We start from the raw sequence: 26070 nt of genomic DNA, 5'->3' as shown, positions 1-26070 counted from the left end.
GTCCAAGACACACTTTATGACTCACTTTTTCTGCCTATATCCCCTCAGAATGTATTATTTTCTTGATTTACTCTGATTTTTCCGAGTTAAAGAAATGTTCTACAGATGAAGTAAAATTTTGAGAAAAGAAAATTAACTTACTTTGGGTATCAAAATGAAAAATGAGCAATGCTTTTGGCTGCTCTCCATACCAGACACTAATTTATGCTCTCTAGTGTACCGTGTCCGTGTAAAAGGCAAGAATGTAATTTAAGTAGGTGCAGAAGTACTTAGTGCAGTACACACAGCTAATCATGTCCAAAACTTAAGATATTATAATTATATGTAAGGTCTAACTGTGATTATGGAAGGAAACTAAATGTAATAGAACATTTCTTACTGTGTGCTACTTTTCTATTTGATCTTACACTCAGCTGCAGAAGGAAAAAAAATCAGATGAAATAAGGAGTTACTTCTATAAAAACTATATATTCAAGTCCTTAAAATATTTAAAACTATAATTTTAATGTCACTGACAGTAATAAGCACTTAAAATACTTGATGAAAAGATTGTGTATTTTTATGACAAGTAATAAAGATATTGGCTTTTCAGAAATAAATGTATACTGTTGCTATGACATTTTAAGATGAACTTTCTCCCTGTCAAAGTGCTAGCATTGTGTCTACACTGAGTATATGATAAAATTCTGGATGCTCTAAATGAATACATATTAAGTGAAAAATGGAAAAATGGATGTATAAGCTACTATATATATATTACCTCTGTGGTCATAACAAGACAAGATGCTGTAGGATTAATAGTAACATCTCCAGTCATCAGACCAACATCTTGAAATTCTTCATACATTTCGCGGTATTTCTGGTTGCTCAGAGCCTTAATTGGACTGGTAAATATTACGCGCTGCTTTTCCCTCAAGGCCAATGCAATGGCATACCTACACATACGAAAGTAATTAAGAATTAAATCATCACAAAATGCTCATTTCGATTTTCTGAACCTATTATTCTCTAAAATGTGTCCAGATTTTTCCTACTTTGTTTATCATCAATGAACTCTGAAGAACACAATCACCGTATCCTATCTACAACAGAAATGCTTAGCACCCCTTCAGGCCACATCTGCCCACAAATGCATGCATACATAGGATTAGAAAGTGTACTTTTCAAAAATAAAGCGGTAGTCTGTGGTTTTAAAACTCGAAAGCCAGACTCTTGCAGAACTGTGCCGAGAGTGAGACAATGAGGTGAGGCAGAGGATAGGGCTCCAAGCACAGGCTCTCAGGCAGTGTGTGTGCGGGGAGGGGGTGGGGGGGTGTTAGTCAATGGAGCCAGGAGCTGCTTCTGGGGCTGAGATAGGAGAAACAACAGGAGAGGCTGAGTGTGCGCCACTCCTTCCCTACTTGTCTGCCCGCCCAAGAAATACATACTATAGGAATTTCTTCAGGTGGAAAGAATATGGTGCCATAAAAAATGCTGCCATCAAATATATTAAATTAATTTTGAAACTATCAAAAACATCTTCCAAACATATAAAACCAATTATATCAATATAACACTTATAGCATGTAGCTAAAGCTACCGGAAGGGAAATCATAGCACTGAATGCTTCCATTAGAACAAGGTCAGCCATATTCCCTCATTCATGTATGAAAAAAGAAAAAGGTCTCACCCCAATGACCTCACTTTTCCTTAAGAAACTACACAAATCCCCTGTAAATACCCTTGTCCTCCAAGAAAACTTGGTGTGTGTTCCCCCCCACCAAAAAAAGAAACTAGACAAAGAACAAATAATTCCCAAAGCAAGAAAAATAAAGAAAATAAACATCTGCAGAAATCAAACAGGAAAAAAAATGTTAATTTCATGAAGTGAGAAAAAAAACCCACACATTTTTTAAAATCTTAGCTTTAAAAGAAAACTTTCTTTTTTTAAGATCTATGATGAGAAATAAACCTTTTATTATTTTTGGTTTTTCTCCCATTCTTTGAATATTAGGTATCTCAACTTGCCTTTTCAGAGTTAACCTTTGTATCTTTACTGATTTTTAATGAAAAAAAAAAGAGAGAAGGCACACTTGGAATAAAAAAATAGGGAATGGGATAACTTTGGAATCTCAGGAATGATCAGTGGAAAATGAAAAACAGTGTTATGGAATTTTTAAATTATTAATAAATGAGTAAATCTTGAAGAAATATAGTTTACGGTATTCCATCATCATTATTCACATTTCCTCCATGGAAGCCACTGTTTGCAGATGTGGAAACTTGCAATGTGGATAAGACAGAAAGGTGCATGCTGTGTATCCTTAGAACTTATTTAAGCCTCTTCCTCAAGAAAGCAGATTGTATAATTACAGACACTAACAATGGAAAATACTTAAAAATTGTTCATGACTCTATATACCAGTTCACATAAAATCACACAATTCTGTTAGGAGGCATTCAGGCAGAAAGAATTGCCCAAAACACTGGTTTTTTTTTTCCCTTAAAGACATAAAAGAATTGTGGACTCAACAAAAAAATAAAACATGGGAAATAGATTTATGTGCATCTATGTATAGGTTTAGTATTAAGGTAGCAGATGGACATTGGGCCTCTACCCAAGTATTCCCTCAATACAAGAATACTCTGTTCTATTAAACTGGCATTCCATGATGCTCACCTTCCTGACATGATTGCTGAAGACAAAGCAGGTGTGAAAGCTAATGTGGTGAAGAAAGCTGATGGAGCCTGGCTATCAAAAGATAGAACATCTAGGGTATAAAGGACTTGAAGGTAAACAAGCAGCCATCTAGCCGAGAAGCAACAAAGCCCACATGGAAGAAGCACACCAGATTGTGTCATCACGAGGTGTTAAAGGGATCAAGTATCAGGCATCAAAGAACAAAAAATAATTATCACTGTGAATGAGGGGGAGTGTGGAATGGGGACCCAAAGCCCATCTATACCATCCCCTTACAGAAGGGTCGCAGGAAGGAGACAAGCCAGTCAGGGCGCAGTGCAGCAATGATGAAGCATACAACTTTCCTCTAGTTCCTAAATGTTTCCTCCCTACTCACTGTCATGATCCCAATTCGACCTTACAAACCTGGCTAGACCAGAGGATGTACACTGGTACAGATGAGAACCGGAAACACAGGGAATCCAGGACGGATGATCCCTTCAGGACCAGGGGTGAGAGTGGCGAGACCAGGAGGGTTGAGGGAGGGTGGGGTAGAGAGGAGGAACCAATTACAAGGATCTACATATAACCTCCTCCCTGAGGGATGGACAACAGAAAAGCGGGTGAAGGAAGACATCAGACAGTGTAAGACATGACAAAATAATAATTCATAAATTATCAAAGGTTCATGAGGGAGAGGGAGCAGGGAAGGAGGGGGAAAATGAGGAGCTGATGCCAGAAGCTTACGTGGAGAGCAAATGTTTTGAGAATGATGAGGATAACGAATGTACAAATGTGCTTTATAAAAGTGATGTATGTATGGATTGTGATAAGAGTTGTCTGAGCCCCAATAAAATGATTAAAATTAATAAAATATAACAAACAAATGAATATACGAAAGTTACTTACTCAGCGCATACTGTTTTTCCAGCTGATGTATGTGCAGATACTAAGACAGACTGATTATTATCAACACACTGAATGGCCTCTCTTTGAAAAGCATCAAGGATGAATGGGTACTCCTACAAAAAACCAAAATACTATCACCTGCATGAAAATACCTTTCCGTATCAGAACACAGCTAAAATCGAGAGGCTATCCCAACCTCCCCCATTAAGGTTTTGCGAGCATTTCTTCATTCAATTCTATGTGGGAAATTAGGCAACTATTAGAAACAATAAAAAATATCAATCAAGAAGCATAAAAATTAGTTTTGCTGTCCTGTTCCATTATTACACTTGCATATCCATTAACAAAAAGATAATCATTACCATTTATCAAAAAGATGCTTTGTGGTACTTACTGTCTTAATATTCTTACATATTACTAGTCTTTAAAACAACCTCTCAATTAGCTATTTCCTTTGAAAGACAGAAAGTCTGCGGCTTTGGAAAATGAAATTCCTCACTAGGTTCATCTACATAGGTGGACATCAAAGGCAGAATTCAAAGTACATATGCACCCACTTCTCACATATCAACCTGGCTAGGTTCCAAAGACCAGGTGGTCACGCAAAGATAGGCATTATGGAAAAATGGAGGATGAAAATATCAGGTCACAAAACTAAGGATGATTGCATCTTTATGTAATTGCCAAACTGCATCATTACAGAACTTTATGACTTTCAAACGATCATGAACTAGCCAAGTGGACACAATAACCGTATCAGAGCTAACATGACCTTCACTTTGCATCTGGTTGTTTCTGACAAACACACATCACTAATGTACAAAATAATCAGAAGAATTTTTTTACTATTGGCATAGATGCAAAATGTCAGATAATGTGAATTGATAAGTAATGTGGTAGAGTGAAATTTCTTAATACAGCTCTTGTACTCAAGGCTCTGTAATGTCCATCAAATGATTGGTTAGGACTAAGCAAATCGGGTGGGAGTAACATGCAGAGAGAGAATTGGTTACACCCCTTGGCACATCCATCTTCGAAGCAGCTGCAATAAGAGACACCCTGACCTTGGAAGAGCACATTCCAAGATCACTGCCTGAAGAGGCAGAAATCACTAAGACCAGATGCATCAAAGAGACTTGCATGGTGACTCAAAGGTGCAGTGCCAAAACCATGTAGTATCTTCGCCTCAGATGGCCCAAGACTGGATCTGTGGGACAGAGCGACAGGACCCATGGTAGCAAAGGCCAGGGACCATGTGGCAGAGAGATTGGGGGCTGGGGTAAGACTGCTGGCTGATATGCTGATCTTGACTTGAGGTAATCTATTAGCTTCCCTAATAAAGTACTCCCTTAACCGTGAGTACTAAGTTTTGTGTCATCGCTACAAGGAATTACGGAACCCAGCATCTATGTAAAGTGGCAGTGGGAGGAATGGTTTTTTGTCAGAGTAGGTAAAAAAAAGGATTGACCACGGAGGTTTGGTTACTCTTCCTCCTACTAACAGGGAAGCCAGAGGTCAGGTATGTCCACCACCACTGCTGTTTACAAGTAGGTTTATTTAGGTTTAAAAGTTCATGCTCCCCCCACTATTAAGATCATAGTCCTACCTCGCAAATTCAGCTAGACAGGTGTACATACAGTGGCACAGACAAGAGCTTTCAATATACGGAACTCAGGAAAGACAAACTGCCTGAGAAACAGTAACGGGAATAGCAATTCCAGGAGGAGCAAGGGAAGGAGAAGAAAGTGAGGGGTGGGGTGCAAACAGATAGCAAGAAGGTGGAATAACCCCCTCCCTAAGGGGGACGAATACCAAGATAGTAGGTGAAGGGATAGAATGGTAGTGTAAGGTATGTACAAGATATGTATAACAATACATAATAGATAGGGGTTCACAGGAGTGGCAGAGTGGAGGAGGGAGGGGGAGAAAGGAGTTGATATCAAAGGGCTCACAAGAAAAAAGATGCTTAGAAACTGTTGATGCTAACAATTGTACATGTCTGCTTGACATAACGGATGTATCAACAGTTATAATATATGTAAGAGCCCCTAATTAAATGATTTTTATTAAGTAGTTATTGTTTGCTTACCACAACATACTATTACCTTGAAGAAAATTACTTGGGAAATTTTACATTAAAAATCTGCTTACCTACTAATATCTAGCAGGACTTCAAAATCAGTTTAATATAGTTGGTTTTACTAGACTTTTACACATTTGCTAAAGCTGGGTGCACACACATGCAAAATTTTTGTATTTAAAGAAGATATCCCTCAGAGAAAAGTTTGATAAATTTTATTAATCACTACTTTTTAAGAAGCTTATCAAATGAACTTTGGTTTCCAATATGACACATTACTGACTAAATTTTCTCTGTATTTGTCCCCTGGAGCTCCTCAACACATATACTAGAAAGTATAAAAAGTTCCTCTAAGTTTATCTTTATGATTGCTCAGAAATAGATACTCATATATCCATATAAAATCTATCACCCAAAACACAGACCTTTGCTGCTTTTCCAACACGGGGTTTAAGGGGTAAATATTCTTCATCCGCAGGAAGTGCAACCTGATGATCAAAACATTGAAAAAGAAACAGTTATTATTTTGATTTGACACATTTAATCAATGAAGGTGGGAAGTTAAAAGTAATGAGATGCCTTTTAAAATGAGGCCAAAAAGCTCAAGGCACAATATTAAAAATAACTGTACTAGCTTTGGTTTCATGGTAATTAAAGGTACATATTTTTTCCCTAAATAATAAAGTCTAGAACCTCTCCAGATAACTTTGTATTTTCCACACTTAATGTACTAACCATTAGAGAATAAATGCTCAAAAAGCTCAACAGGTACACCAGAGAGTGGGAATAAAATGATACACATTTTCTTTAAGGAAACTAGCATTTTCCTCTAGTTAAGGCTTTTTCTGCACAATAGTTTCCAATCTACATAAACTTCCAAAATTTCAAAATTAATATTGCCAACATTCATGTTTCAAACTATACAGCAGGTGTTTAGTATACAAATAATCCCCAGTGACAAAGTAAGCTCTGCATAGAAATTAGGAACAATTTTTAAAAGGAAACTGTCAATAAGTCGGTGTTAAATGAGATGAACTGATTCAGAGGTAGTTAGACAGTCAGTAAGCTTATAACCCAAGATGTGGGTCATTTTAATGAGAAGACAAAAACCTGACTATATAATTAACACCTGGTCACTTATGAAGCCTAATGAAGTATACCAGTATGAAGAATTTATCAGAAGTATGATATTAAAATAAAATCTACACAGCAAAGCCCCAAAGTAAAATTTGTTGCACTTACCCACCATATGAACTGAGTTAACTGTGAACTGTTTTTCTTAATGAACACTTCTGAGGACTGGGAATAGTATTCATCAGTCTTTTCCTTAAAGCTATAAACCAAAAGTTTACTATCACTGAGTTGATTCCAACTCATAGTGAAGACTACATGTCCTCTTTTACTATGACTGCCAGCTTATTCTGAGCTTCCAATTCTCATTTCTAAGTAGTTTGGCAGTAAGAGGACGATGTTGCCATTAATTTAAGGAAATATATTCTTTTATATACTTCAATTTATTAGAAGGATTTAAAAATGAGTCTATGTTGAGCAACACTGACAAAATCAAATTCCAGGTTCTGAAAATGTGAGCACCAGACCCCAAATGATGACATGAGCCTTCTCAAGATACAGGGCTGTGGCTACTAGTAAGTCAACTTTCCTTATGTTTCTCCTTGATACTATGACATAACTTAAATGCACCAAAAATCAGCAAACACAATTTTAGAATCTCTGAGATTTAACAGTTTTTTTTAATTCAATTTTTATATGTATTGGAATCAAGGACTGTTTTAATTCTGAAAATAGACTGGGTAACACCAACATCTAGGAACTGATAAAAACCTAAATACACTAAGAAGTGAGAAAACAGAAAAGTAGCACAATAGTCAAAGTAAAACACTTCATAATTAGTCACTAGAGATCTTTGCCACATTCTACGATGTTCACCTTCCTGACACAATCGCTGAATACACAGCGGGTGCATAGCAAATTTAGTGAAGAAAGCTGATGGTGCCCGGCTATCAAAAGAGATAGCGTCTGGGGTCTTAAAGACTTGAAGATAAACAAGTGGCAATCTAGCTCAGAAGCAATATAGCCCACATGGAAGAAGCACACCTGCCTGTGTGATCACGAGGTGTTGAAGGGATCAGTTATCAGGCATCATCGGAACAAAAATCCATATCATTGTGAATGAGGGGGCATGTGGAGTGAAGACCCAAAGCCCATTTGTAGACCACTGGACAGGGTGGGATGAAGCAACGATGAAACATACAACTTTCCTCTGGTTCTTAAATGCTTCCTCCTCCGCCTCTATCATGACCCAAAGTCTATCTTACAAATCTGGCCAGACCAGAGGATGTACACTGGTACAGATAGGAACTGGAAACACAGGGAATCCAGAGCGGATGATCCCTTCAGGACCAGTGGTGTGAGTGGCGATACTGGGAGGGTGGAGGGAGGGTAAGTTGGAAAGGGGGAACCGATTACATGTGACCTCCTCCCTGGGGGACAGAAAATAGAAAAATGGGTGAAGGGAGATGTCGGACAGGGCAAGATATGACAAAATTATAATTTGTAAATTATCAAGGGTTCATGGGAGGAGAGTGGGGAGGAGGGGAAAAAATATGAGGAGCTGATGCCAGGGCCTTGGGTAGAGAGCAAATGTTTTGAGAATGATGAGGGCAATGAATGTACAAATGTGCTTTACAAAATTGATGTATGTATGGATTGTGATAAGAGTTGTATGAGAATCTAATACGATTGAAACAATACAAACAACAACAACAAAGATCTTTGCCAGAGCAGTTCACAGGGAGGGAGGGAGAAGGAATCTAATCGCAGTGGATTAAAAGATAATGGAAGGTTAAGCAATCAATCGGGAATCTTTCCATGTTTTAAGCAGGCCACTGAGCAGAAACTCAAGAAAGCAAGAACCATGTCTCTTTGGTTAAAACTCTTTGTACTCAGTGTATTAAAATATGTACTAGGTGCTCAAAAGGTATCGACTAAATGACTCCAAGGATGGAATAGAAATCCAGAACAAAAGGGGAAGTTTTTGAACGTTTACTTGTCAATAAAGCCAAAGAAAGACACTGTCATTGAGTGGAATTCAACTCATAGCCAATCTCAGCAATGGGTAAATAGAGAAAAAGAGACTCTAGAAACAAACAAGGGAAAATGGAAAGCTCAAAGACTTGTGGAGGTGGGATAATATACAACCAAGAACACTAGCAGAACCGCCCTCCTGACACTGGAATGGGAAGTGTTTTGCTGAGTGGATAGGGCAGGTTCAGATAACCTTGCTGCAGGAAGTTACAATCAGAAGGCAACCCAACTCAATACCCTTAATGCTCTAAGTAAAATAAAAGGCTACATTATCCACTAAGAACATGAATGGACCAGAGAGAACAGAGGGCTGGAGAAGGGGGGGAGAAGGGCGAGAAGAGTCCCTAGGCTCTTGTCTTTTGGCTTAGTTTTGGCTTTTTGTAACCTCCAAGGATGGAACAAGGTCTAAATTGTTAAATAGTCAAAGACGCAATCACATCTGCATCTTCTAAATGTAATTTCTAAAGGAACATAAAGGATTTTTTTAAAACAATTTATTAGGGGCTCATACAACTCTTATCACAGTCCATACATATACATACATCAATTGTATAAAGCACATCTGTACATTCTTTTCCCTAAACATTTTTTTCTCCGACATAAAGGATTTTTAAGAGAAAAAAATTATCTGAAGAGCTAGGGTTCTGAAGTCTATCAAAACCCGTCTTTTAGAAAAATTCTAATAAAATTAATCATTTTAAATTATCCTTACACAGTGAGCTTTCTACATGATTCTCCAATAATCTGATATTGATAAGGTTGTAGCATAATGATGAAAGGTGTATTAATAAAAAGTTTATTTCCTTATTTTATAAATTCTAATGAACCCTGATTGCACTTTGCGTTAAGCACTGGGCTGCTAATTGGAAGGTCATTGGTCAGAACCCATCAGTCCCGCTGTGGGAGAAAGATGAGGCTGTCTTCTGTAAGATTTATAGTTTGGAACTTCCGGGAAGATGGTGACTGAGTAACATATACTAGAGGGACTCCGTAGAAATCATCTGAAGAGAGTTACTAAGAGGGAAATTCCCACACCAAGTTGCAGGAGGCGCATCATAAAGTTAAGTAGGCACAGATATACTAGGTGTTGAGGAGCTTGGGGCATCTGGCTAGCTGAGGCTAACAGACTGGCTTAGAAAACATAACCCATCAATCTACAGTAGACACACCTCAAGACTACAGACAAAAATAAGCTGAGACTCAAAGGCTGGAGAAAAGCATACCAAGCAAACAGAAATTCAAAGAATGCAGGGGTTGCAATCCTAATCTCACATAAAATTGACCTGAAAGTGCAAACCATAAAAATAGATGAGAGACACGATAGAATGCTCAAGGGAACCCTAGACAAAGAACCACTAAGCATTTTAAACATATATTCCTCAAATGAGAGACCTGCTGAATACATCAACTAAACGCTCCAAAGGATGAAAAAAGAAATCACAGCCTCAACAATTATAGTAGTTGACCTCAATACACCTCTTTCTGAGATAGATAGATCATAGGGAGTGAAACTCAACAAGGAGGCTACAGATCTAAACACTACAATTAGAAAATTTGACCTGTTATTTACAGAGCTCTTCATCCAAATACAAAAATAATTAATTCTTGTCAAGTCTACATGGCACACATTCAAAGATAGACCACATGCTGCAGCATAAGGCAAATCTGCATACATTTGAGCACATTGATATCATACCGACCTCTCTGACCACTGTGCCATAATTAGCAGAGAACTCCTCAAGAAGGAGGACACAGTGGGAGGACTTGCTTTACCTGACTTTAGTACATACTATACAGCCACAGTTGTCAAAACCGCATGGTACTGTGACAATGACAGATACTCAGACCATAGAAAAGAACTGAAAACCCAGAAATAAAATCATCAGCATAGAGGCAACTTATCTTTGATTAAGGGCCCCAAAAATATCAAATGTGAAGCAGATGCCCTCTTTAACAAGTGGTGCTGGAAAAAATGGATATTTACCTGCAGAAAAATGAAGCAAGACCCTTATTATCACTCCATGCACAAGAATAAACTCAAGGTGGATCACAGACCTCGAGGTAAAACCCCAAACTACCGTGTTACCCCCAAAGTAAGTCATTCCCTGAAAATAAGACCTACTTATTTTTGCCTCTTGCTGAAATATAAGGCATCCCCCTGAAAATAAGGCCCCCCGAAGCTACCTTAACTCTGGACCCTGGACCACAGTGGTGGGCGGAGCAGACAGGAAGTGCAAGGTCTCTTTTAATAAAACAAAACAATAAGTGTTTACCATATTCTTCTTCATGGAAAAATATGAATATCCCTGAAGATAAGACCTAGCGCATCTTTGGGAGCAAAAATTAATAGAAGACGCTGTCTTATCTTGGGGGAAACAGGGTACTAGTGCCATCAATGAGGGAATTGGGACCAACCTGAGAACTTTGGCACAGGGAACACATAGGCTATCAGAAATAGGGAAGGACACAAACGCAGAAGAGGCACAAATTGACAGGTGGGATATACTGAAGATAAAACACCTGTGTACATCAAAAGAATTCACCAAGAAGGTAATGAGAGCCCTTAGACTGGGAAAACATCTTTAGTAATGGCACATCGCACAAAGATCCTATTACTAAAATCTACAATACTCCGTTAGCTTCCCAAAAGAGAAAACTAATTGCCCACTGAAGAGGTGGGGAGAGGACCTGAACAGAAGCTTCACAGGGGCAGAAATCTGAATGGCCAATAAACATATGAGAAAATGTTCACGATCATTAGCCTTAAGAAAAATGCAAATTAAAACAGCAATGAGATACCACCTAATACCCTCAAAGATAGACCAATTCAAAAAACCAGAAAGCAACAAGTGTTGGAGGGGCTGTGAGGAGAGAGGAGCTCTCGTGCACTGCTGGTGGGCCTGTAGGTACGTACAGCCACGATGGGAATCGATTTGGCAATGTCTGAACAGATGGAGATGGAGCTCCCATAGGACCCAGCAATCCTAATCCTGGGCATGTGCCCAGAAGAGGCAAGAAGCAAACCATATCCAGACCTCTGTGCTCCCATGTTCATCATGGCACATGGCACAATTCACAATTACAAGGAGTTAGAAACAATCCAAATTTCCATCAACAGATGAATGGCTCAAAACACTGTGGTACATACATACAATGTAGTAGTACGCATCGCTAAAATGCAGTGATGAACGCGTGAAGCATATCGCTGCATGGGAAGAACTGGAGGAAAGTATGCTAAGCGAAGTAAGCCAAGCACACAAGGTCAAGTACAACATGATTCCGCTGAGGTAAGCTTTAAAAAAAAAAAAAAAAAGGGGGGCAAAGGGAAAAAACTACTGTACATAAACATTCCTGGGATGAGGTCCAGGTAGTACGGCAGGAGCCAGACCAAATCCAGGTACACATGTGGTAGTCAACTAAAAAGGGGGAGGAAGAGAGAAGGGAGCACATCCACAAAGCCTTAAGGATGATGTCCCTGCTCAGAGCAGCCAATGCACAGAGGACCATGTGGTCAGTCCCACTACAAGACACGCCATCCCTCACTGACCCACAGCCCTAGGATGGACAACTCTGGAAATAGTGTGGGAACCGCGCCCAACCTGAACCCACCACACCAACGCAAAACACTAAGAGTTTCCAAGAGAACGGCAAGGGGACCAGAGCAAGGAAGTCTTGAGGGAATACCAAAAATAGACTGGGGCCAGGGCTTGGCAACCCATCACTCGACCGGTAAATACTCCTAAAGGTCAACAACAGACCTTGAACTATTTACAGACTTTTTTGGGGTCATTGGCTTTTTGTTGTTGTTGTTTTCTCTTTTGTTGCTTTGTTTTGCTCTCTCTTGTTTTTGTGCATATTATTATCTATGCAGGCCTATCTAGATAAGATAGGTGAGATAAACAATGTGGAGAAGAAAACAAATGGACTGATGCTTGGGGGAGGAATGACGTAGGAGAGGGGGAGGTGAGGGAAAGGAAGTGATGTTAACAAACCTAGGGACATGGAAACAATAAGTGATCCAAAATCAGTGGTGAGGAGGGTGTAAGAGGCCTGGCAGGGCTTGATCAAGGGAAATGTAACCAAGAGGAATTACTGAAACCCAAATAAAGGCTGAACATGATAGTGGGACAAGAAGAAAGTAAAAGAAAATAGAGGAAGGAACTAGGAAGCAAAAGGCCTAAATATAGGCATGTACATATGTAAATATATTTACATACAATGATGGGAAAATAGATCTATGTGCATATATTTATAAGTTTAGTATTAAGGCAGCAGATAGGACATTGGGCCTCTACTCCCTCAATGCAAGAACACTTTGTTCTATTAAATTGTCATTCTACTATGCTCACCTTCCAGACATGATTGCTGAAGACAAATGGGTAAATAAGCAAACGTGGAGAAGAAAGCTGATGGTGCGGCTATCAAAAGATAAAGTGTCTGGGGCCTTAAAGGCTTGAAGATAAACAAGTGGCTACCTGAGAAGCAACAAAGCCCACATGGAAAAAGCACACCAGCCTGTGTGATCATGAGGTGTCGATGGGATCAGGTATCAAAGAACAAAAATCATATAATTATGAATGAGGGAGTGGGGACCCAAAGCCCATCTGTAGGCAACTGGACATCCCCTTACAACTTTCCTCTAGTTCCTAAATGCTTCCTCACCCCCACTCTCATGTTCCCAATTCTATTTTACAAATCCGGCTAAACCAAAGGATGTACACTGGTACAAATAGGAACTGGAAACACAGGGAATCCAGGACAGATAAACCCATGCACAACCATGTCCACTTTGTTCATGTGCCCATTGAGCGATAACAGGAGTGGCAAAGAAAAGAGGAGGACCAGTCTCCAGTGTGTGTCATCTTATCCATTTGATTGTTAAAAGTCCTCCTCTTCAGAGGTAGCCCTTTGGCAAGCGTTCACGAGACATGGTAACAGTTGTACGAGCCTCCAATAAAATGATTTATTTATACTCTGTCCTATATGAGTCAAAATCAACCTAACAGCAGTGTTTGCTTTTGGCTTGGAAGCCCTGGTGTCGTTAGGCTGCTAACCAAAGTCAGCAGTTCAAAACCACCAGTGGCACAGCAAAGGAAAGATGAGGTTTTTATTCCCATAAAGAGTTTCAGTTTTGGAAATCCAGAGAGGCAATTCTAACCTCTCCTACAGGGTCACTGAAAGTCTGCATCCTTAGCATTGAATTTGGTTTTTTGGAGGTTTATAATCATCCATGTCAAGCATGCTGTCAATAAGCACCATCTTGTGGTAAAAAAAGAAACTACAACTTTCCAGTTATCAGAGCAAGACATGGAACAAGGGGACTGTAGCAGTTAAACAATTTCATGTCGACTTGAAGATAAATAAGTGTAGGGGTGGTAGTCAGCCTGCCAGTCAGGTCACAGCCTGCTGGTGCCTCCTGTTGGTGTGGTCTTCTCATAACGGGAGCCCTGGGGAACCTACCCCCTCTCTCTGCCTTCACCTTCCTGCTGGTTGACCCCAACTGCTGGAAGAACCGGTCATTAGATCCAGACAACTTTCACCCACCACCTTGTGATCTTCCTGCATTCTGTATCATTGCATATGGCTGCGTGACCCTGAAGAGGGACTTAGGGACTAGTTTCGGACTTATGGACTTGGTTGGACTGGGCAGGGATGTTTTCTCAATAATTAGTTCTTGATAAAAAGCTCTTTCTTATACATATGAGTGTCTCTGGATTTGTTTCTCTAGTCAAGTCGGCCTAACACAGTCACAAATAGGGGAATGAGCACACACTGAGCATCCACTCTGCCCAGGACACTTTGAATTTTCTCCCGTACTTAACTGTCTCTGAGGTAGAGTTCTTTATTTCAAATCCACAAATTAAAAATCAATGTTGAAAGACATTAAGAAATGTACTCCAGACTGCAGCTACATAATGAGCGGGGCCAGGAGTAGAGGCCAGGTTGATGACAGTGCCTTCACCAGAACACATGCACCCCAGAGATTGCATATTTCCAAAACCCTTGAGGCTGAACTCACAATTCATTAGACGATCTACTACAGAGAAAACTCCCACTTTCTGTGTGCTCACCTCATGTGTACACCCTTCAACAGTTTCAACTGCTTGGACCTTCACTCTTGGCATCAGCTCTGCCAAACTAAAATAAAATGTGTTAAAGTTAAACAAAATGATTTTTCTATGGTTAGATAATAAAGGTCATCCATGTACTGTTAAGGAAATATTCATTTAAATTTTTAAACTTACACTATCACAATTTTTTTCTTCAGTGCAGCAGCATATTGTCTGTTCCCACCCCCAATATTAAATTTTTTTACATTACTCAAATACACAGAGACTTGAAAATAATCAGTTAAGAGCTTTTGTTACAACTACAGACTATATGGCCAAATCAGTTACTCAAAAATTAAGTCAGCTTACTTCCCATGTTATTTTGGTAAAAGTGCATCTACAGAGCATTGCCATTAGGCTATAAAAACCACTACAACAGCACAAAATAAACTAGCCTAATTCAGATGCTGGTATTATTGCTTCTAAGAGTGTTCAAGATTCTCATTAAAATCATAAGTTATGCTCATCTAAGTTCTTCATATGCTAAAGGAATATATAACTGTGAATCAATGAAAGAAAAACAGGTAAATTTGTGCTAGAATCATTATTCTGGTTTATTGTACTCTGATTTCTAAGAATTAGCGATTAATTAAGTAAAACCCAATAGTGGTTATCAGATGCAATAATGATTTTAAATGATTAATATTGCTTTACAATCTACTCCAGGGGTCCTCAAAATACGGCCCACGAGTCACATGCAGCCCGCCGAGGACATTTATCCAGCCTGCCGGGTTTTTTTTGCCCCGTTGTGTTTTTTACTTCAAAATAAGATATGTGCAGTGTGCATAGGAATTTGTTCATAGTTTGTTTTTTTTAAAAAAAAAACTATGGTCCAGCCCTCCAACGGGTCTGAGGGACAGTGAACTGGCCCCATTTAAAAAGTTTGAGGACCTCTGATCTACTCCATCACCTTAGATCAATGATATATCTTAAAACATATCAGTAACATACCTTCATCACTTACAGTAGTTAAATTTGCTAGGTATAACAACAGCTAATTGGTTTTTAAAACATCCTAGAAAGCGTACATTTTTAATGGTAATGCCAAACTAGAATTAGAGATGGAAGAAGGAAGATGCAAAGAAAGGAAAATCATTGCCATAAACCTTGGAAAATAGCACCAACTTCTAGCAAGTTTTAGTTTTCAAAACTAGAGGAAAAGCCACTATTTCATGCACAAATATCCTCATTGACAGGAGTCTTCAGGTTCGAAGCCTCTCTAATGCTACATGGAAGTAGCACTACAGCTGGGTGAATCTGCTGTCCAAGATGGGTGAGTGTAAAGAGCAAAGACGTCACCTTGACGACTATGGGACACCTGATCCCAAAGCCACAGTGTTTTTAATTGATGCACATCGGTAGGGAAGCAGACTGCCACTTCTGTCTCCCATGAACTGCTCATGCTTAACTACTGTGCCACCTGTGTTCCTTCCATAAAGATTACAGTCTTGGTAGCTCTTTGGGGCATTTCTACTTGCCTACAGGGTTGCTATCAGTTAGAATGGACTCAATGGTATACCACGTTTATGACAATGGGAATACTACCTTACGTCTTCAGTAATTGACTCTTCTATTCTGATCTTCTTTCCAAAAATGGGTTCATCTGTGCTTTCAAAATCTGGCCCTCTCTTTTTTCCACTCTGAGTCGACTCTGACTGTAATTTAGCATCAGAACGTTTGCTGAAAAACAAACAGTTTAGAATAAATGTTGCGTATCAGTTCTGACTTCAGAGGAGATTCCAAAATATTTTCCCATGTACAATATATAGCACTAGGAAGGAATTCATATAAATAGATGTTTTTCAGAGAAACAAAATTGGCTAAACCACAGAACACTCCAATTAGTAAAGGTAGGCTTTCTTAAACCTCTCAATAATACAGTAATCGATGTATTTTCTTTAAAATTGCAAATCAAAATACCATGACACATTTAATAAACACCATCAATAACTATACCCACTTCTCACAGATATGGTCAGGTTCCAGAGACTGGGCGTTATGTGAAAATAAAGCATGTCCACAACCCTTTCACCTGCAGTATGAATGCACACCAGGCCCCCGCTGAGGTCACCTGCTACTGACACCTCCCTAACCCAAACCTTGGGGCAGAACAGCTGAGTTCCCCACTGCTACCAATAGGAGACAGTCTCCCATTCTTTCCGAGTCCGGTTGGCCCAAGAGTCACCTCCCCCACCATCTATTTCTGCATTCAACTAATTCAAGTACATGAAGAAAACCAGTCTCACGCAAATATATAATGGAAAGGGCAGCAATTTCAGAAAATTTTGAATATCCGTCTTTAATTCTTTAATTCTCTATCAAAAAGTTATTTTGGAAACCACTGCTAGTTATAGTCATGGATTCCACAATGTCGTACACTAAAGTCACGTAAAAAAACAACATTATGTAGTACTGTTCATACAACATTCACAAAATGGGGGAAAACCCCCACTAGATCAGAGGTTCTCAACCTTCCTAATGCTGCCACCCTTTAATACAGCTCCTCATGTTGTGGTGAACCCCCAACCATAAAATTATTTTTGTTGCTACTTCATAACTGTAGTTTTGCTACTGTTATGAATTGGACGACCCGGGAAAGGGTTGTTTGACCCCCAAAGGGGCCGCGACCCACAGGTTAAGAACTGCTCTCTGACAGGGTTGCTCTAAGTTGGAACTGACTGGATGGCAGTGAGTTTGAGAATACACAGTAGTGGTAATGTGTGCTTGAACATGAAAACCAAGCTCCCTGCCATCCATTCAAGTCCTACTTATAGCAGCCTGATAGGCAGAGAGAACTGCTTCCGAGGCCACACCTTTGCCAGAGTAGAGAGCTTCTTTTTCCTGAGGAGTGGCTGGTGTTTGCAAACTGCTCACCTTACGGTAAGCAGGCCCACTTGTAACCCACACATGGCCAGGGTTTGAAGCGCCTTTCCATGAGGATGTTCATTCACTGCTACCAGTACACTCCAATCTTTAAAGGGAGGGTGGAGCAGAATTAAGGCCCAGAACAGGAAGACTTACCCATCCATGCACAGGAATGGGAAACCCAAGAGGTAAAGTGGACTCTCTCAGGAGCTGGTGAGAAGGGATTGGATGATGGCCAAGATTGTGGACAGAAACATACATCCAAAGCAGTCACCATCTTTGAATGGGTCACCAGTTTCCAATTCTGCAGATCCGCAAAGTTGGTTGCTATGCAACACTCAGGTTGCACTTGTTCCCTAGGGAGACGTAAGCTTCTAGCAGAGGGGAGACCTATGACTCTACTTGTTCTAGTTATCATTCCAGTTCACTCATATTTTACACATTAAAGTCTATGCTGGTTTTGCTTTCTCAATCATGGCAGAGTCAGAAAGGGCATGTCCCAAGCCTTAAACACAAAGTATGGTCTTGGTAGTAGCTGGTGAAGTGGATTTGAAAAGGATAAGCTTTATGGTAACAAAGAACACTGTGTTGTTACCAAAAGCAAGTAATGTACTTTGTTATCACCAGTGTATCCTCTTCCAATTCAGCCACTACCAAAATAATTTTACTAAACTATCACTCTACAAAGGAGCCATGGTGGAGCCCTCAGGTAAGAATTGTGCTAAGCACAAAGGGGGTTGGGGTGGTGTTAAAATCCACTGGTAGTTCAACAAGGAAAAAGTTGAGATATTTGAAGCACTAGGTGGGTATGGTTGAGATGGTCTGTTCTCCTACAATCTTGAAAAAGCCAATATAGGATCACTAAGAATTGGACCGGACTTGATTGCAGTAGGTTTGGGTTATCATTTTACTGACCCAAGTCCGAGAGGGGATGAGTAGAGACTATCAACAGTGTATCACATACTTCCTGGGGGGTTATATGCAGCAACCTTTACACATGTTAACAGCCAAGTAACTTGTTCTTAATCTCAGCGAATGCTAGCACTTGAGAGCAGAACGTGCAATGCATGCCAAGAGCTTCATTATGTGACATCTCAATTCTCAAGCATCAACTCTAGTGGTAGGCACTACGACAACCAAATTCATTGTTTTCTGGCCTTCTTAGACCTTTACTCAACCCGTCACTCGTTTTCTTAAAGACAAGGTGGCCGTCACTGGGCAGGTACGCTGGCAGAGCCAGAGCCAATTTTACCTGCCCTCGAGCCCTTAACGGGAAGATGGGGTGAAGCCAGCAGTGAAGCAAACGCACGTAGAGCTGAAGACGCCGGCGGAATACCCGACCGCCAACAACCTGCTTTCCCCAAACGAATAGACGTTCTTCCTCCCCCTACAGCCTTTTTCTCAACCTCCTTTCCCTTTCCCGAAGCCACGCATTTCCTCGTGCTCTCCCTGAGAGTCAGCACGGAAGAGACAAAAACATAAATAACAAAACCCGCTCACTCAGATTTTTCCGCAGGCCCCGGTGTTCCCTTCCATTTCCCCTTCTCCTTGTCTTTTTTGGCTTCGGCCTCGGCGGTCGAGTCGTCCTCGAACACGCTGAAGAGCTCATCACCGAAAGCGTCCGCCATCTTCCCAGGCGGCGAGACCGAATCTCCTTCCGAATCCCTCGGCCGCGCGACAGTGGCGTCAATGAAGGCTCAACGGTGGCCAATAAGGCTCAAAAGAAGTAGAATCACAGGGCAAAGGGGAGTTCTTCCGGTTTCTCCGCCACGCCTTTTCCTTTCGGAGGTTTACGCCCACTGGTTGATTGGCAACTCCGAGGCTGAAGAAGAAAGCGCGACACCAAGCCAAAGGCGCGCCCCGGGGGCGGGGCTTCGTTGGATCGGACCAATTGTGAAGCAGCGCCCGCCCAGGCCTGCGAAGCCCGGATGGAAGTTCCGGGGTGGCCGCGCGCACTCTGCGGAATGTGGGGAGTTGTTGGCGGCTGTGTGGTGGTGGTGTTGGGACGTGGATCGAGGGGGATTTTGTCATAGTTGCAACATGGGGGGCAAGAACAAGAGACACAAGGCGCCGGGGGCCGCCGCGGCCCGCGCCGCGGTGTCCGCTTCGAGAGCGAAGTCGGCTGAGGCTGGCGCTACCGGGGAGGCTCAGAACAAGAAACCTGCGGCCAGGCCGCCCCCCGCCGCGGCTGGGGGCACCCGGGAGCCCCGAAGCAAGCAAGGTACGAGCGGTCGCCCGCTCCGAGCTTTCCCTGGAGCCAGCGCTTTTCGGGAGGGGAGAGGGAGAAGCCTTCGATCTAAGACTGTGTGGAAATGAGTGCCTCCACTCCCAGGGCTGTTAGTTCCCGGGCTCCTGCAGAGGCCTGGGTATCAGCGGTCCGAGCTATTTCGGCCTCCAAAGTGCCGAAGCCTACCTCTTCCACACGTTTCAACAGGGATCCCACCTGATCCGTTACGTTAATGCTAGTGGGCTCGCTGGTGGATTTACAGCCTCCTAGATGGAGAAAATCCTGATTCCTACCTGTCCGCATGTCCTCTTCCATAGTGATGTTCTGTTTCCTTGTTATGGAAAATCCAGTACTTCACAAGAATTGGCATTCGTGCACACCAAACATAGGTGTAACCCATTGCAAAATTGTCCGCCGCCATGTATTTTTTGCTTACTGTGCATGTTGGATTGATAACTAGGAAATAGGAAATTGTCAATCCCCACTGTAGACCAGCAGGCTAGTATCACAGTTGGTTTCATAAGATAAGCAATTATACACGATTTTGTGCAGCTCGGCTTACTCGCTTGTAGTTCTTATTGGAGTACTCAGTCAATATTTATTGACTGAGCAGCCTCATTTTGATGAGATGCGACAGCAGCGCTCCTGAGTTTGCTAGTCTACTGGGGGAGACAGGCATTTCAAAAGCGCACAGACTGACATATTGCCATAAAATTGCTAAGTGTCACAAAGAAAAAAAACAGGAAAAGGGTTTCACAGGACAGGTTAATTGTGGCAAGGTGGGTTAAGCACTAGACTGGACTAACTGCCAGGTTGGCTGCCTTGCAGAGTGGGGTGCCCCATGGCACTTAATTGGGGAAGTTGGGCTTGCTGACCCAAGAAAGTGAAGCTGAGTGTCTTCAGGCTAATGTTTACTGGAGTGGGGTCCCTCTGGGCACTTAGGCAATTCGGTGAGCTGGGTTTGCTGACCCATGGAGCTTGAGCTGAAATGCCTTTTGGGTTGAGACTTATAGCAGAGTGGTATACCCTTTGAGCATTTATTAGCAGATCTGAAAGAACTTTGTAACAAGTCATGATAATCATCTCAACCCTGAGTATTTCTCACTGGCATTACAGCTTGTTAACTTCCTTAAGAAACCCTTGAATGATGATTATTGCCTGTGAATTCTTTGTATCCATTGTAGTGGATAATAGAACCTAGAGAGATTAAGTAGAGAACGTTAATTAAAACAACATAATGTTGCTCAAAAGGGGAGAAATATAGAACAGAATTTAAAATTTTCATGGACTTTGTGAAGCCATGGAGGGTAGGATGAATCTTTGAAACCATTGCCCTAAGAAATAAACCTCAAAAATATCTACCACCAGTCTTATTAAAACCTAACAACTTAAATTTTAGCTTAACTAGTTTTAAAAAGGTCTGCTTCGAGCATTTGCTCTTTTAAGAACTCTCTGTTGGGGTTCAAATTGACAACAGTAACAGAAGTGGCATGTTAAAGAGAGGAGCAACTAGGAAAAGGAAGGTAAAAAAGTTGGTATAACGAAATGAATGGAATCCCTGTTACTAAATTGTACGTGTAGAAACTGGCAAATTAGTCTGTGCTTTGCTATAGATATTTGCAACAATAACCAAACAAGTAAAATTGTGGGAGAACCCTATGGAGCACAATTCTGCTCTGACACATGTAGGGTCTCTATGAATTGGACTCAAATTGACAACAGTAACTATGGTAAGGTATCAGTACTGATTCTGATCCTCAGGACGTTTATTAAAGTGAAAACACACCCACTTTGGGAGACCCTGAGTGACTACACAGTAGCTTAAGGAGTATAAAGGAGTCATAAGTCTCAAACAGAATAACATTTATTCCTTTCTGGTTTCTTATTGATAGGGGACTGACAACATATAGTGTTTCTGTTAACTGGAATAGATGGCTACCTTGGACAAGAGAGGACCAGATGATAGAAGTTCCCACTTCCCTTTGTCCTTAGCATCCCACTTCAAGAAACAGTGCTTTCTCTTCCAGATTACCCAACTTCTCTCTCATGAATCTCAGTACCCTCAGAGAGGTCTTCGGTCAGCTAGGTGCTGAGAGGAAAAAGTATGACTAGAGTAATTTTTGTTAAAATATGAAAATGGAAATAGGTTTTACATTATTGAATACATAGACATTTGCATTTTATGAGGAATGCTAACTGGTAAATGTTTTAGAAAATGCACAGGGAGCATTGTTAACTCCTAGGTGGGGTTGTGTGGTGAAGTTGGGGGGAAGAACCGAAAGCAAATATATAACACTTAGCATTGTTTTAGAGGAGAGTTTAATTAAAACGGCCTAGTGAATATTAATCATTAAGTTGTATTAACTCTTTATTGTCTGTTGTTTGCAGGTCCAAAAATGTATAGCTTTAATTCTACAAGTGATTCTGGGGGCCCTGCAAGTCTGGATAAATCTATTTTGAAGGTAAGTAACTATGGTTTGAGTCATTTCAAGAAATGTTTCCTCTTTTTTTAAAAGGTCTAAAGTATAAGAATGTTGGAATATTTTACAGTTTGTAAAGGGTACTCTAAGAACTAATGTATACTAAACAGAAGTGACTTAGAGGAAGTATGTTTAGATTGAAATTAGGAATAATGTGGCAAAGGTCCAGATTTCTAAACACAACTTACTCATCCTTTCAGATCTAACTTGGCACATACCTTTCCAGCCTCCTCTTCGTTATTCTTCTCCACTGAGAAGTGGGAAATTGTAGCTCACAGACAATCTTCTTATTCCACCAAAACTCACATGATGACTTCAAGCTTTTCCCATGTGCTGTCACCTATAGACATAGTCCCCCTTCTTCGTTTGTCAATAACAGATAAAATGCTTTACAACCAATTTCACGAAACAAAATGTGTAGACATTGTTGAATGGAACACTAATTTTCTCTAAATTTTTACCCACACTACAGTTTTAAAAAGGAAGAAATTAAATGCTAACATTATGAAGTACAACAGTTATTCTAAAGAAAATATAAGGAGGACAAGGAAACTAGTGTCCTAGAAACAAGGAGAATACAAAGAGAATATTGACACATTGTGAAAAACATGGCCAATATCACCCAACAATTTGTGTAGAAATTGCCAAGCAGAAACTTGAATGTTTTTTAAGTAATATGAGAATATAGGAATGAAATGCTAGAAGCCAAAAGAATCTGTTACCCAATCATTACTATTTCTATGTAGTTATTACCTGTACAAAACCTTTTTAATATGGCACCCATTCATTCAATCTGTGTGCTTTGGCTTACACTGACAGCTTCCATCCTCACACTTGTGTTTCAGTATACTTAGGATAGAGCTGTCTTTGTGTAGCAACCCGAGAAAAGTCCAAGGATGATGTTTTGAAGTGTCTGCTTAAAGAGGCAGTATAAAATATTTGTTTATTTATTTTCCCCTGTGGCCCTGCTTCCCTTTACTCGTCTAAATTACTAAAGCTTCCAGCCCTGGCCTCAGTTCTGACCCCCTGAACCCCAATCCCTCTCTGCTCAACTCAGGGGCTCCTTTCGATTATGTTCACAGTGGCCACATTCCCTGAAAACAATGTCGCCTACCCACCTAAGAACCCCTCCGCTGGCCCTTCGAAATAGACATCTCCACAGCGAGCCCGTGCCAGGGTTCCCCCTGGGGCCTGAGCATCAGGATAACCCCTCACCTCCCCCTGCCGCGTCCCTTCCCCGCAGCTCCTCCCTCTCCGGGCACTGCCCTCCCACCAGCCCTTGGCTTCAGCACCCGCTGCCCCAGCACCTTGCCGCCTCCCTGCTCGCCAACTTAAGGCTCTCCGCCCACCCGACCCCCTCCTCAGCGCCCCCATTAGGCCTGCGGGGGCCCGGACCCCTTCCCTCTCCAGTGGGCCACTCCACCCTCTCGCCTAGTCCCACACCCACCTCCTCTCCCAGGCCACCCTTATCTCCAGGCGTGGCGCCTCCGCCCCTGCCCTGTGGACTCCAACAGCCTTGTTCCTGGGGCTCGTCTCCCCAGTCGGGCCCACGCCTGTGTCGAACAGAGGAAAAGGTTTTATTTTTATCTTTCTGTATTTCATTGGGTAAATGTCAAATTAAGTGGTAACCTCAAAAACTGAAATGACTATATTTGATTTTTATCAGAAAGGTTAGGGTTAGTTAGCCTTATAGAAAATGTTATGATTTATTTTTAATGAAATGTTATTGAGTACTTGAGCTTGTAATTGAGATGACCTTTTCTGGCCTAAACAGGTGGTAATTAATAACAAACTAGAGCAAAGAATTATTGGAGTGATCAATGATCATAAAATGCAAAATAATGACAAGGGAATGATTTCTGGAAGACTTACTGCCAAGAAATTACAGGTATTCTGCAAACTTCATTTTACTACCCTTTCAAAGCAGATCTACATGCGAGGTAAAACTAAGTTTCCACTTTTTATTGAGATTTCATGTAGACTGGGTTTCTGTGCAAAAGGCTAGGGAAGGCACAGAGCTAGACCCGCGTGAACACATAAAATGGCTGTGCTCCAAAACGTGTCTAGTGGGCTTCATCATATTAGACCTGCACTGGTCGCTGAGCTTGCCTTCCACAGCACAGTGAAGCCCGCGACAGCTGGAACTTACGGATAGCAGAGACCTGGCACAGGAGGGAACTCAAAATCCTTTAAACTAATAGCGATAGGAGAGTGGTGAGACTGCACCCAGAAAGACATGATAGTCCTTTGAGATCAGGCTCTCAGTTTCCATGTATTTTGGCCTCATTTTGTAAATGAAGCAATGGAGACTTAGAACGGTTAAATCAGTGCTAGGTGGTGGTGGTGGCGAAGTGCCGTCAGTAAGTTCCGAGTCCTGGCCACACCATGTACGAGGGAATGGGATGCTGCCTGATCCTGTGCAGCCTCCAAATGTGCTATATTTAAACCCATTGTAGCAGCTACTGTGTCAACCCATCTCATTGAGGGTTCTCCTCTTAAACTACCCTTTTACTTGCCAAGCATAATCTTCTGTTGCAGGGTCTGGCCCCGCTAACACAGATTTGTTTGTTCTGAAAGTCCCTGGTGTATTCAAGTATTCTTCGACAACATTATAATTCTAATACATTCATTAGTATATGGCAGAGTAAATCCAACTCTACCTGACTCTAAAGACTTTTAGCATTTTGAAATTTTATTTATAAAGCAGCATTGTTTAAAAGAAAAAAAATATCCTAAGGGGTCAGTGATAAGAAAATATTCCGTTAAGTCATAGTATGTACCCGGTGGAATATCACATAGTTATTAAAAATGCTATGATAATGCCTTTCAAATAAATGCTTATAATGTTTAGCAAAACTTATTTTTTTAATCATAGAAGAATGAAAGTAAAAATACTATAATGTAAACAGCATCTTTAAATAGTGTGAATGTGAATAATTTCTTTGGGTCCTATTTGTCTACAGTTATCAAAGCACATTTAATCTAACTAAAAAAAGAGGTCCTTTTTGAAATCATCATTTGTCTGTTTCTTGTTTTAAATGAACAGGGCTCCTGTACCCATGAATAGTGCACCCCCTTCAGACTCTTCTGTCTGACACCAAATGGTGGACAGTTACTCAAAAGCCAAAGATGAACGGATAGTCATTTGAGGAAAACAGATTCTGAAAACTGAAATATTAAGAGAATGAGTTTAGTGAGAATGTTGACACACTGTGAAAAACTGTAGCTAATGTCACTGGAGCATCTGTGTGGTGATCATTACACGGGGACCTAATTGACTGTGTAAATGTCTGCCGAAACGTAATAAAATGTCTTGGGTTTTTTTAATGATTGGAGTAATAAAATTAGTAATGCGAGAAAACTGACGGTGTTGATTCTTCTACCTTTCCGTTTTATAGGACTTATACATGGCGTTGCAGGCATTTTCATTTAAGACAAAGGACATTGAAGATGCCATGACCAACACCCTCTTACATGGAGGTGACCTTCATTCAGCCTTGGACTGGCTCTGCTTGAACCTTTCAGATGGTGTGTGGTTATTGTCATACTTTTCTTTGTGTTTCTAAAATATTTTGAACTGGTTTCAGCATTTGTGTTATTTCTACAAGCTTTTGATTTTAGTTTTTGTCTGTTAA

General features: G+C 40.9%; 2 protein-coding genes across 2 annotated transcripts in view; one reads left to right on the top strand and one right to left on the bottom strand.

The window, feature by feature from the left end:
* Positions 1-19416, bottom strand: part of MTREX (Mtr4 exosome RNA helicase) — a 76766-nt gene extending 57350 nt beyond the window's left edge. The window contains exons 1-6 of the mRNA XM_075541041.1: positions 19229-19416; positions 16409-16543; positions 14825-14891; positions 6074-6136; positions 3569-3681; positions 761-935 (exon numbers count right to left, since the gene is read on the bottom strand). Coding sequence (XP_075397156.1) covers positions 761-935; positions 3569-3681; positions 6074-6136; positions 14825-14891; positions 16409-16543; positions 19229-19356 — 681 coding nt within the window. The 5' untranslated portion in view covers positions 19357-19416. The remainder of the gene's footprint in view (positions 1-760; positions 936-3568; positions 3682-6073; positions 6137-14824; positions 14892-16408; positions 16544-19228) is intronic.
* Positions 19417-19657: 241 nt separating this feature from the next.
* DHX29 (DExH-box helicase 29) overlaps positions 19658-26070 on the top strand; it is a 57461-nt gene continuing 51048 nt past the window's right edge. Inside the window, exons 1-4 of the mRNA XM_075541040.1 lie at positions 19658-19949; positions 22344-22417; positions 24210-24323; positions 25834-25963. Coding sequence (XP_075397155.1) covers positions 19769-19949; positions 22344-22417; positions 24210-24323; positions 25834-25963 — 499 coding nt within the window. The 5' untranslated portion in view covers positions 19658-19768. The remainder of the gene's footprint in view (positions 19950-22343; positions 22418-24209; positions 24324-25833; positions 25964-26070) is intronic.

This window comes from Tenrec ecaudatus, chromosome 2 (assembly GCF_050624435.1).
Source record: "Tenrec ecaudatus isolate mTenEca1 chromosome 2, mTenEca1.hap1, whole genome shotgun sequence".
Classification (NCBI taxonomy): Eukaryota; Metazoa; Chordata; class Mammalia; order Afrosoricida; family Tenrecidae; genus Tenrec; species Tenrec ecaudatus.
The sequence above is the reverse complement of the archived record's forward strand: the minus strand, read 5'-3'. Positions and strand labels throughout refer to the sequence as shown.